The sequence below is a fragment of the Loa loa genome (assembly GCF_000183805.2).
Source record: "Loa loa unplaced genomic scaffold supercont3.459, whole genome shotgun sequence".
Taxonomy (NCBI): domain Eukaryota; kingdom Metazoa; phylum Nematoda; class Chromadorea; order Rhabditida; family Onchocercidae; genus Loa; species Loa loa.
This window is the reverse complement of record NW_018108639.1, coordinates 5,122-18,066: the sequence shown is the minus strand read 5'-3', so window position 1 is coordinate 18,066 and position 12,945 is coordinate 5,122. Positions and strand designations below refer to the sequence as shown.

At 36.5% G+C, this 12,945-nt stretch overlaps 4 protein-coding genes across 4 annotated transcripts in view; 2 read left to right on the top strand and 2 right to left on the bottom strand.

Moving 5' to 3' along the window:
- Positions 1-371: 371 nt before the first annotated feature.
- LOAG_08273 (hypothetical protein) lies at positions 372-1,849 on the bottom strand (the record flags this gene model as incomplete). The annotated part of the gene is made up of 4 exons (XM_003143805.1): positions 372-533; positions 683-786; positions 1,007-1,123; positions 1,672-1,849. 4 exons carry the CDS (start codon positions 1,847-1,849, stop codon positions 372-374), a joined length of 561 nt encoding a protein of 186 aa, XP_003143853.1.
- A 1,925-nt stretch (positions 1,850-3,774) lies between these two features.
- Positions 3,775-5,065, bottom strand: LOAG_08272 (hypothetical protein; the record flags this gene model as incomplete). Its single annotated transcript, XM_020447658.1, has 4 exons — positions 3,775-4,040; positions 4,437-4,464; positions 4,535-4,678; positions 4,946-5,065. The coding sequence occupies 4 exons, from the start codon at positions 5,063-5,065 to the stop codon at positions 3,775-3,777; spliced, it is 558 nt and encodes a 185-aa protein (XP_020302135.1).
- A 174-nt stretch (positions 5,066-5,239) lies between these two features.
- On the top strand, positions 5,240-7,877 carry LOAG_08271 (variant SH3 domain-containing protein). The gene is made up of 7 exons (XM_003143803.2): positions 5,240-5,462; positions 5,599-5,680; positions 5,826-5,936; positions 6,249-6,401; positions 6,526-6,660; positions 6,772-6,849; positions 7,172-7,877. Exons 1-7 carry the CDS (start codon positions 5,296-5,298, stop codon positions 7,313-7,315), a joined length of 870 nt encoding a protein of 289 aa, XP_003143851.1. The 5' UTR covers positions 5,240-5,295; the 3' UTR covers positions 7,316-7,877.
- A 3,279-nt stretch (positions 7,878-11,156) lies between these two features.
- LOAG_18709 (hypothetical protein) overlaps positions 11,157-12,945 on the top strand; it is a gene marked incomplete at its 3' end in the record, with an annotated part of 6,857 nt that continues 5,068 nt past the window's right edge. Inside the window, exons 1-3 of the mRNA XM_020451372.1 lie at positions 11,157-11,487; positions 11,805-12,271; positions 12,476-12,918. Of these exons, the coding sequence (XP_020304846.1) occupies positions 11,444-11,487; positions 11,805-12,271; positions 12,476-12,918 (954 nt within the window). The 5' untranslated portion in view covers positions 11,157-11,443. The remainder of the gene's footprint in view (positions 11,488-11,804; positions 12,272-12,475; positions 12,919-12,945) is intronic.

The window sequence follows — 12,945 nt, the reverse complement described above, 5'->3', positions numbered from 1 at the left end:
ACCTTCGGTTAATGTTAACTTTTCAAGATAACTTCATTTTATTATAAATTACAACTTTCAAATACTTTCTGAGTTTGTCATGAGCACTGCTAATTTATAACGACAGACATAAGCTATGGAATGGAATCACCGTCTCAGGGAAAATTACCTTGTCATCTTATCTGTAATAAAAATTGATATTTTCCATCCAAAAGAATATATATCTTTCGTGTAAAAATTGAGGAACTAGAAGATTAGTTAAAAGAAAAAGCAAGGACTGAAAGTCAATGGTCTTTATAAATGAATTAATCGAACATTGAATAACTACAAGGAAACAATGTCATAATAATGCACAACAATATAATAAATCGGAAGTAAATTTTACAAACAAATTATCGATATGAAAACTGCAAAGTCCCATTCCTGATTTCTTTAGCTGATGGCACTGCGAGCGAAGAAGCATTGTGCACCGTATCTTTAATAGGCCGACTATTTGATGGGAAAAATGGATTCTGCGGGAATCCAAAACCGAACGGTTGAGTGAACGGCACTTCCTGCAAAGACGTTCGATTCATCCATTATTTTCTTAAATGAAAGAAAAATTGGATTTATTATGCTTAATTTCGATATTTTGCACAAATCATATAATTAATCATCAAAATAGTGTTTTCAATATCAAAAGAAATTTTTTTGCAAAACCCACCAAATGTTTGAAAAAATTTTCCGCTTGTTGTTCTCTCAATCGACGCTCCTCTTCTTTTTTCCGATAATACGAGACGAATTCATTTTTGCTCACAACACCATCACCTGAGATCCAGCCAAATAAGAAATGATATCGATATTAAAGTGAATTATTTTACATTCGGATAATTAAAACTTAAGAGTAGTAGGCAATATCAACAGTAGTCTTTCTGATGTAAGATTCGCTTCAACGGAAAGAATTTTCATGGGAAAGAACCTTCAAATTTTTTCATTCTTCAACCAGAAAGGAAAAAATCTCGGGTAGAGATATTTCAGAAACAAATACCATTTAAATCTTGCTTGTGATACAATCGCGATTTATCTTCAATATATGGCCGGTCGGCTAATATGAATTCCGCAAAGGTAATTTTCTGATCACCGTTTGTATCGATACGTCTAAATTCTGAACAAAAGGAACTTGGATTGACATAATCTACAATAATAATAAGTGACAGATCTGATTGCTAAAATTTGCATAATTGGAAGTCATGGATCCCAGCACCATTGCATATTATTAGTTTATTATAAATAGAAGGTCTCTTTTGCTCCTTCGCATTACTTTCCCCAAACTTCTTGTTCCGAAGAACAATATGATCTATGATCTGCAATATAGAAATAAATTTGTCTGCGTGAAACATGAGTTAAGATAGAAAAAAAGAGTGGAGCTACATACGGGTATGAAAGTTAAAAATATTTGTAAGGAACCCCGATGGCACTCCCAACATGACAAGTCCCTGCGATAGGAGAAATTTAATTTCATACAAACTGGAAAACGATATAAAAGGTACTACTGAAATTGAAGCACGCACCGTTCTTGTGAAATTAAGGGAATGATCGCTAAAATGCCATATAAAATAGACTTCACAGACATTCCCATAGAATTAAAAACTATTTTTTTTCGATATAAAAATGATTTTAAAGCATATCAAGGTAGAATCTTTGAATTCAAACCATCAAATCTTGGACTAAAGTCATCAGCAGGTATGGGAGTAATTTCAACAGGTATTGGTGGAGCATTCACATTCAAAACGGATGTCGATGAAGAGAGTGGTGCAGCGGAGATCGTTTCTAATTTCGCTTCACCCATGATTATGTCCACAGTGACCAGTAAAACTACGAACAATTTCATCAAGAACTTCATTGTTGATGCTACTGAAACAATTATCTGTGTAAGGCAAAGCTTTTATTTCTTTTCACCTTCTCATAACTCCGACATTTCAGATCAGCATTCGAATAATTCGAATTTTCATATTACATCACTTTTCTCTGAAACTGTTCAAAAACCCAGCGAATACCACTGTTGTATACCGTACAGCAATGTAGCAGGCTTCTCATATTTTTTCGGAAAACTGAAGTTGAATTTTTAAAAACTCCTCAAGATTTTATGCTAGATAGACATTTGAAACTTGTAGCAAATCATTACTTGAAAAATTCTTTATGTTAGTAAATGAAATCAACGGAAGGACTAAATACGAGGACTCCTGCGCTGGAATTTATAATTTGGTAAGTCCACTGTTGCAGCATTTATATAGGATGGGCTTCTAAAAAGCTAATTTCTGGGTGTCAGGCGTAGTCACTGCAAGTTGATATCATCATTATTTCTCGCGCAGTTAGTTGTAGAAAAAAATAGTTGATGAGAGAAGGGCTATAATTTTCTACCGAATAATCTTCGTCCCACATTTGTACTAATTAACATATTTTTCGCATTTCTTTTTATCACGTTAAATGAGTCCCCCCAACCATACATCTCATTCTATACGAATCATAAAATTAACAGGTTGTTTTTCAGCTTGAAATTTCCTTCTTGCAAGCATATTTTCAATTTCTTTATTCAAATTGAAAAATTGCTTATATTGATTGGTAAAGTTCCGTTGTCAGTATTAAATTCTACGACGTTTTGTGGGCAAAAACTGGACTATACAACACATTGTACGGATTATAGGTTACAATGTATTGCATTACAAAGATCAGTGCTCAAACTATGTTGTCCGTTATCGTGACTTTTTGTAATTCCCGTGCCTTCCAACTGCCCCACGCGGTTTTTTCCACTTTGTTACTGCCTTTTTTCTTTCCTGATCAAGGACACAGGGAGAATAACAAATTCCAAACAACGGTAACATTGGTAATGAGCTGAAGAACTAATTCAAAAAAAGACAGACAGAATTTTAGGATTGCTTCACTGATTAAATGTGTTTCTCATGCTAACTGCAGTTGTGACTTTTCTTTGCAAGCTCATATAAATTTGAGAACTCAGCATCTTGATTTTGGAAATCGAAAACTAAGTATCCTAATTTTGGAACTCGAGAACCTAGCTAGCCATCATTACTCACCACAAAAAAAACCCATTAGAAACTAATAGGTATCCCCATGAAAAGTTCGGCAATATATGCTTTCACGTATTGCGGACTTCCGGAGGACTGAATTTTATTGCAGCTCTCCTGCGACCTGTTTCTGTCAGCGTTTATAAAATCATAAATCTGAAGACACAATTTGGCGCTTTATAAATATGACAGCTGACAAACATGCCATTCGCTTGTGCAAAAATTGTAGTGAGAAACTGATTAACAGTATGAAATCATTTCGTTCTGTTTCAAAAATATTTTTTGAATAAAATACATTGAAAACAAATAAAAAGTCCAATAACGGGGAAACATGTTCTTTTTTTAATGAAATAAATCAAAATTCGAGGTGCTGCATTTTGGTAAATGTCATCAATCCCAACTCTCTTAATCTTTGTGTCACACAAACGCAATCAATATGGATGGTAAAAATAAAGATTAAAAATTCTAAAATATTACTCTAATTTTTTAACCCATCTCCATAACTTTTATACTTCTCTGGTGGTGCTTTCGATAAGAACCACCCATCACTGTGTGCAGAAAAGAAACTTCCCACTGTTTTGAAACATAACAAAAGCGCAATTAAACTTGAAATGAAGCTGCGTAATCCTAATTATGCTACAATTTATTTAATGGTGATCGATATCAAGTGAAAGTGGGTGAATTTAAAAACTAATTACTGAAGGAAATGATGCATGACGAAACAGGTGATATGCTATGAAACAGAAGCAGGAAGAAACAACCGGCAACTCGTACTGCCACACAAACATTTCTTCAGACAAAATTCCGAGGTATTGGCACCATAATCGTAGGTCAGCTCTTCATAAGCAGGTATATCACGAAGCGCAAATAGTCCAACGTGTATCTGCGGAGTACCGTATCTCACAAGGATCATTATCAAGTTAGGATTACAGCCGTGATTTATAAATCGTGACTGATTCCCACGCAGAGATGGATCAATATGCGTTACTTCAGTGTGATCTAAATTCATTCATTAATTAATACAACGAGTCAGTCTTATTATTAAAATAAATGGAGTAGTTGTTAAGAGAAACAACCGCAAGAATGTCGAGGATAAATTCATGAGAAAAGGAGAAAACCGAAGCTGAAGTCTTTTCTTTTCCTTTTAAATTAGAACAATTAACATCAACAGTAGAGCGCAAGGACGAGTAGAAAGGCTGGCAAACAAGCAAAGAAGTTTTTACGAGAAATTATTGGGTCATCATAATAGGAAACCAACCACCTCGGAAGACTTCTTTAATCGTGAGAACATAATTTGTGTCGGATTGGCGCTTCTCCACTTCGTCAGATCCAATTACTTCTCCAATATATTCAATAACGAAGCGACCTTTTTTATCAGCTCTTTACAATGCAAACCATAACCTTTTTCACCAGCATCAAAAACCTGAAATTAAGCAAAACTTTATTTCAACAAATGGTGGAAATTTCTTGGGATCTGTAACAAAAAGGTTAGCCTTGAGAGGAAGTGAAGGGCCCAACTGCACGCATCTGTTTTTACACTTATGTGGAAAGAGCGAGCAAGAACATTCAGCAGAACACTCCAGAATTGGCAAACTGTTGTCGACATTTTTAATGGAATTCTGATCCATAAATATATCCTGAAAACTTTGCAGTAAATCAATCATCCAATGTAATTCTTAAACAAGACGTAAGAATACATGCCGAATGTTAATTGGTTTTTTTTTTTTTTTTTTAGTTGAAGCGAGATGAGCTGCATATGGGAAGATTAAAGTGTGAAGTAAAAATAAAGTACTTTTTTTTCTTCAGATTTTTTAAAGTATTAGAAATGGGTTCAGTTAAATTCCAATAACTTCTAAGATTTCAAGAATAACTGGTAAAAGAGTTCGCAAATTCAGACAAAGAACGTGGAGGACAGATGTACCGCTATAATAATATAGTAAAGTGAATAAGACTTGCTTGTTTGTAGAGAAGACAGGTGCAGCCGGTAATTGCTGTGCATGATCCCATGCAGCTACATCCTTCATATGCCGTTACGAAATTCATTGAATTGCCACCCGGTCCACATTCTAAGCTTTCTATTTGAATATACTCCATCCTGATTGAAACTCCGAGAACTCACACGAACTGAACAAGCTTGAACAATCCACAGTGCCCACACTAATTTGCATAATGTCTCCAGTTACGGGCCGTCAATTTCACCGAAAGGTGTGTGATAGGCGGGAAAGACGGGAAAGTGGTGGTGAGTATTTCAGGGATGAGAGAGTCGTCGTCATCCTCATTTGATCCTTACTCCTGGAAGAATTTCTATTTCCACGTTGATCGAGAAGAAGCAACACGGCTACTATGTCAGCCCAATTCTGATCTGGGTACATTCCTTATCCGAGATTCTACTACTCCCGGAAGCTATGCCTTAAGCGTCAGGTAGTAAAATAATGTAATTTATTTTTACTTGGCTGAGTATGGAACTTTCCATTCATTTTAAATACTTTTTCAGTCACCTGGTCGAAATTCTACTCTCACTTCAGTCCATAATGTTATACAGATTTCATTGTTGTAGAGAAGAACTGTCTGGTGATCAGCAGGTTCGACATTATCTCATTGAGCCCGTTGAATCGGATAATGGCAAAACAAATGTGAGAGTAAGTAGACAATCCGCTCGAAAAATTATAGATCTTATTAAAATAATCCGTAAATTGGGTCTCTCCTAAAATTTTCCTTAATAATTCCTAAATTTTCTCAAAATTGGGTTTTTTATATTGTTAACAATTTGTAATGGCACTCCAGATAGCTGACCAGTACTTTCTTGACATTCCTGCTTTGCTCAACCATTTCAAAATGAGGATTTTGGCAAATGTAAGTTTAGTATGTCCACTCAGAAAAGCCGCAATTAACAGGGTACGTTTCTTCCTTTTTTTCATTTGTTATATCCTTCGTTTTTTTTTCTTGCGGTTTTTGTTGTCAGGTCAAGTTTTGAATAAAATTCCTTTAGTACTATTATTACTTATCCGTACTGCGTATGATTTTATCCTGCTTTCCTCTCTTTTTTTTGGCTAGCATATGAACTTTTTCTGGATTTTGCTCAAAGTTGTAGCGAGTTGTAATGGATAAAGAATATATAATGAGTGGGCAGAATTGAAATATGTTTTCCTTGCTTCGTCCTATTATGTAATTCCGTTCTCTTTTCTCTTTCATGTGCAGTTATTTCAGATGATTGCTTTATACTCATTTGAAGGACAAGAACCAACGGATCTCTCGTTTGAGAAAAATGAAATTCTTGATATAATTGAAAAACCACAGGAAGAATGGTGGGAAGCTCGTAATGCTTTGGGTAATGTTGGTCTTGTGCCAGGAAATTACTTGGTGAGACTTACAGTTGCGTTTTTACGTATAAGTTGCTTCGGTAGTATGTCGATTTTTTTATATGCAATTTCAACTTCCATTATGCAAGTAATGTTTGGCCATCCTTAATGTTTTCTACTTCCAGGCACAATTCAATGAAGTTCTAATGCAAAGAGACAGTCCTGATTCTTCGGTTTCATCAGAAAATCGTTTAAGCGGTGCATCTGTTCTTAGTGATATCAATGATGATATGTTGAACAGTACACAACTTTCTGAAACGGTTAGTGCGCAACCAAAATTTATTTGAAGCTTTACTTCGTATAAATATTATACAAATGTAAGAATTGTGATCATTGACGTCAGTGGTTCGCATGAACATGTTTCATTACAGCCACATATACCGACACTGGCACGTGTTATCTTAGATAGACGACCAAATGTATACGATACGGAAGCGCTACGTCTGAAGGTTCCTTTTTCCCCTAAAATTACTAATAACTTTGTCAGAAGTGATTGGGCGAAATACTTTAATTCCTTTTTCCCCTGAAATTATTAATAACTTTGTCAGAAGTGGTTGGGCGAAATACTTTAACTGTTAGGATAAAATAAACTTTTTTTGGTAACTCTTTTCGTTGCCATTCTTGGTATTCGCACGGCCACCGATACCCTTTTTGTACAGTATTGCAGGAAATCTACCTCAAATGTAATAAGTTCCATTTTCTCCGTTAAATTTTGAAACTTATATTTTAAATGAAATCGATATTTGTGAGTTCAACTAGTCCTCGTTGTAGAAAGGTGATTTGCTGAGAGTAACCAAGCTACATCCGTCCGGTATTTGCGAAGGGATCTTGAATGGTAAGAAAGGTACTTTCCCGTTTACATATGTAGAATTTGTAGGCGATGCAGATACAGCAACAACGCCTACCCCCATATAGCAGACCGATTTCCTTTCATTTCATTATTTCTTCACACAATTGTTTGCAGCTTTTTGCCATTGAAAGCAAGTACTTTTCCAAGGAATAGAAGTATTTGATACTTTCTCTGGATTTTTTCTCATATGTTTTCAAACTGATTTTAATGGAATTCCCATTTAATTTGTATGTTATGCATAATATATGTTGCACATGAATGTTTCGGCAGCTGTCTGTCTATTTTTGCTTCGCAGTCCTTAACGGGAACCTTTTTTCTCGTTTATTTTGATTTATGATGGCATAAAACACAATGAACCCGTAGACCCGCACTTAGATTTGTATAAATTAGGCCTTGCAGTATCACTTTTGACATTGGACATTTGGTTCCATTTATCAGTTAAAATGTACTTGTAAAAAGAAATATGTGTAGATTCTTTCAGGTACATATAGATTATTTTCTGTGACATCACATTGTGGAAGTATTGATAAAATCAAGAATAAAAAAGGAGTGCAAAGCAGGCATAGCAGAAAGGAAATATTTTTAATCAGGTTGATTCTGGAGTCATATTTTATCTTTATCCAGCACACAAAGCTTATGTCATTGCAAAACATTTCATTTCTTAAAAATATATTGGAAGTGAATACTTTGTGGAAACTTACTTTATTTTCATCGGTGCTTATTTTATGTATTAAATCTAGGATTACCTGCGACTTCGTAGGATAAATCGTCTGGATGCTAAAATGCTATTTCGTGAGAAGCAGCAGCGTAGTGAGAAGTATAGCAGTTTTATCATTTGTAGACGTTGTACCATGTCGGTACAGCTTGTGACGATGCAAACTGACGACATTTACGTTTTCGTCTTAGATACTTCTGTGCTCAATCAAAAGCCTGTGAGCAGTTTTCAACTATGTAACGCAACAGGCAACTGACTGCCATCCACAAGATTGTTAGGAAGTTTGGAAGAGTGTGTGGAAATTAAAGTTGAAATATTTGGAATTTACATCACTATTTCCGGATCAACATGGTAGTCCCCCAGAATATAAGTTCTTGTGCTGGTATAGTTGAGCAGTACATTACGGTGGAACTAAGTGGAAGGAACTTCCGGAAAGTTATTCAAAAATATTGGAACACGGATATTCAGCGTTATCACTCCATTGTTATGTCCGTCTTTAAATCCTACCGCTGTCGTGAAGAAATATCTATTTTGAAGAGACTGATGATGAAGTTTCTGTTGGCTGACACAGATGCAAGGTGGTTAATAAAGGTTTATTGATGACGGTAACAGTTTATTAAGAAATGCAGAAATTACAAAAATAGTTATGAATGAGTTCGTTATTAGGGGAAAGTTTTGTGTTGAACTGGAGATGATTGAAGACAATTGGAACGGAAATTGAGGAGACCGTCGATCATCGGAGCCTGAATAAAAAACTGATTAAAAAATATGGTTGTGGTTTACAAAACTAATACATTACATAAAAGATTAATTCCTAGACAAAGGGACGCGATGTTTAACAGAAGGCTAAACATGTGCCATTGGATATAGGCGTGGTTATCATATTAGATACTTTTACAATATATCCATTAATGTGCATAAGCATAGTACGTTGGAAAAATAATTTTAATTTTTGTGTAATGAATCGCTTATGGGAAAAACGATCCAAATAAGATAACATTTATGATAGAAATTTGTGATACACATACTTTGATTGTTCTAACGTGCTATAAAATTCGTCAGGTTTTCCGATAGCCTCGCGTTAGGAACTTGTTTATTTAAGGTCGACCATGCAGATGTACCAATTTTTTATTCTAAGCGGTCATTCTTCCATCGTGACACATGAGGATGCTGCTGCACACAGGTCTTATCACTCTGGCTTGTAGATTGTCCCACTTAACGTGTTCCTATTCAGGTTTCAACGGCTGGACACATGACAAAATAGGACCATTTCGAACTGGCTAGTGTGTACTGATGAGGTCTCGTCAAGGAGCTAATTTTATGCATCAAACTAGGTTGCCGAACACATCTCATTACTGGAACCATTAATTAATTGATGGCATGTACAGTGGCAAGCACATACGGCCGCTCATAATTGTCAAGCGCAGTGCTGCAATACACAAGATTTACATATGATTTGAATAGAGTGGACAGAGTGGGAGCGATTGAGTGAGGTTGGTTGCTTGGCGACATGCCAGAAAGTGTCTCGATGCGCGTCACGAACGCGTTGCGTCGTTTGGATGTTAACAAGATTTCGGTTAATTAAAGGGATAGTTTTGTGACTGTTGTCCAGGCTCTCCATTAGCAGAGTAGTTGTTATTTTCCATGTGTCACTACTCCCTGGTTTCCCTGTGCTCGAACAGACAGGTGCACTGTGACCTTTCAGCTTGCGGTTGACAGATCTAATGCATTCACTGATATGTACACTTCTCCCTATTAACTAGTATTTCTGGACGCTTCGTTGCTGATGCACAGCTTGATTGTTCAACAGTTGTTGCTTACCATCAGCTCTTATCTAACCTGCCTTATGTTTCATCCTATATTAACATTTAGGTTGTCTCTGATGTGTATAACTGTGAAACGGAATCATAACTTTGTCCCTTGCTGTAAATGAAGTTCACACGGGATGGAGTACATGATGATGATTTGTGCGGAATATTTTTTCAGGTATTCTGGATATCGTTTTCGAAGTCTTTATGTAGATGCAGTTAAGAATAAATGCCTTAATTTATCATGTCGCATATGTGGAACGCTGAGATAGTGAATTCCTTGGTGCACTGTTCGGGACACATAATTTTGTACTATCTAAGTAAACCTCTTCTCTTAATTAATTACTGCTTATTTAAAACAAATGGCATTCTAGAAACATTGAGCGAAATGTTGGAATATATTTTTTCACTTTGAAATGTAACTTTTTGAATTAATATTCCGCTTTTATGAACTGTCATTTGTCCAAAGAAATGCATACGATCCGCGCTAAAACAATCATTTAATTGTTTGCCACTCTGTCTTCAGCAGAAGTTTACGTTGATGAATGCATTTCTTAAAGCAACGTCGAAATCTTCGAATGTATTGTGGGACTGAAATTTTTTCGGTTTACATCGAAAGTGATGGGGATCTGCGGAGATCCCTAAGATTTGTGGAGTAAATAATAAAGGTAAACAGTGAGTATAATTTTTGCAAAACTTGTTAGAATATATTCTATATTTCGAAGCGGTTGGTGGAGATTTTTCAAAATATTTCAAAATCTCCAGTATAATAAAAATCATACAATCTCTTGCGCTACTATGCGGTTGGTGCTTGTGAGATGAACAGCATGAGGGAGGGGAAGGTTCAAAAGGGACATAAATGATGTGATAACGGAGGATCACGTCGAGTCATTTTCTTTTTTAGGTTTTTTTGTCGAGTGAATTTAACAACCAGGAATTAAGAATGAGCATATGTCGGAACTGTCGGAACACTGTCATTGATACTCCCTACTGTCGGAGCACAAATGTTTGGTAGCTTCGACTTATTGTGATGCGATAGGCTGATGTTAGCATCTATCTCCCCCAATTTTTTCTGTACTGGATTCTAAGAAAGCGAATCATATTCATTGTAAGTAATCTGCATTTACCTGATTGAGAGCGTTACTGAAAACTGTAATCTTCCTCATGCCTTAGTGGTTTGTCGTGTCCCTTTTTCGTTCAAATAAGTATCTCTGTGTTTACCACCCTTTCAATGTGATTGATATGTTTTTAGTGTTCCCTTGCATTTTGTCGCTATTTAGATACTAGTGTTCTATAATTAGTTGAAATTCCCCCAAAACAATTGCCTAACATCGAACTCTCTAATTTTAATGGAAATCATTAGCGTCTCCTTTTTACTGAGCAGATTTTTTGATCTTCATACTGCAGTAATGAATTACGTACCGTGGTGGACAATGTGTTTTAGGGTCTTCGGAACTGCAATGTCAAGAAAGAAATCGACAATAAGATAGTCTTCTTATAGTCCAATTAATTTTCAGGAACTCACATTACTTGAATTTTCGATGACTTGACCTTTTTCGCCTCGACGGATCGTTGTGGAAATTAACTTCATTACCACTGTTTTTAATACTCATTTTCTTTAGTGAAAATGTGTGAAGAAAAGAGTGATTCATTACGCTATTCATAGGAATATGATGTCTTCGAGCGGGTTTCGTCCTTTTGATGATCTTTCTGAGTGAGTTGCTTTTCCGTAATTATAGTCGGATTTTTTGGATTTATGATTTTGTATATTGCGGACGAAATGTTCATCCGCAAAGTATTTATTAGCAGCACGATGTATGTCATGAAATGTTCAACTTTGGAATGCTTTTTTTCAATTAACGAGTTTAGCTATTGCCTGTTTTCTTATCTGAGATAAATATATATCGTCGAATTGTCTTAGATAAACTTCACTATTTCTAGGAGAATGATAGTTTTGCATTCATTCTTGATGCTAATATTAAATGATTCTTTTAGGTACATTCCTCATGTCAGACGACATTCATTTTACAGGCATTATGAAGATGAATGGCTGCAACTGGGCCTAGAAGATGAAACATTGAAATGTAATAGTCCTCCTACAAGTGGAACAGCCGATTTTGGTCTTACTGTGTCGACGCGGTCCTGTCCATCGCCACTGAGCCATATCCCGACCCGCGAACCTTACCCTTCCGAGCCTCCACCGAAACTGTCCCCAGTGTCTACGGAGCAACAAACTTTCATCACTTTAAGTAATAGCCGTATCCCTTCAGTACCTCCTGGTCCGTCGCAGCCCATTTTGCAGCCTCCACCACAGGTCCAGTCATCCGAGCTTACTAGTGTCGAATATGAACTAAATCCAGATTTGAGCGTCCTGTCAATACCCTCCAGCTCTCCAATTACTAAACCAGCAGAATTACAGTTTACCCAACCATCCGTTTCAGGTCTCCATCAAAATGGAGATTTCGCATCCTTTGTACAACTCGAACAAAGGGAGAAAAGTATGTATTTGGTTTATAATTTCAGTGGAAACTGGATTTTCTCTTTTGTAGTGTACCAATCTTTTTTTCCACCAATTTAAATCTCACAGATCTTGACTAGTTTCATCTTTCCAAATGTGTTAGCAGTTGGTGTCATGAGCATAAGTTCTCTTTCCAAAGTAGTTCCATTCCTAAACTTTTTTTCCAAGTTTGATGCGTATTCAGGAGCGGTTGTTCAACCTCAGCAGCATCCTCCCGGCTGTGTGCAAGCTGTTAACGGACAATGGTTTGTGCAGGCTCAAGTGCAGCATGTTCAAACTAGTGCAGGAACAGTTATAGCTGTAGTGCCAAATTTTTGTCGACCACAAACGCAACCATCGGGGAGCAACCAGAATTTGTCGCAAGTGCAAGTTTCGCAGTCGCAGTTAGTCGCACATCCTGTAGGGAATGGACAAACAGTTAACACCGCTCAGCCTACGACAGTCGCTGCACAACATGTGATGCAGAACCATCCGCACCATCAGATCCAGCAGCAGCCACAACAAATCGTCCATGCTACCCGCATGCCTCGTTCACTTACCGCGGGCGTTACATCCAGTACGCCACAACAGGGCCAGTCTGTTATGCAGCATTTATTATCACAACCAGCTATTTCTCGTTCACAAGTTGTACGTTTTACAAAAAAAATATATATA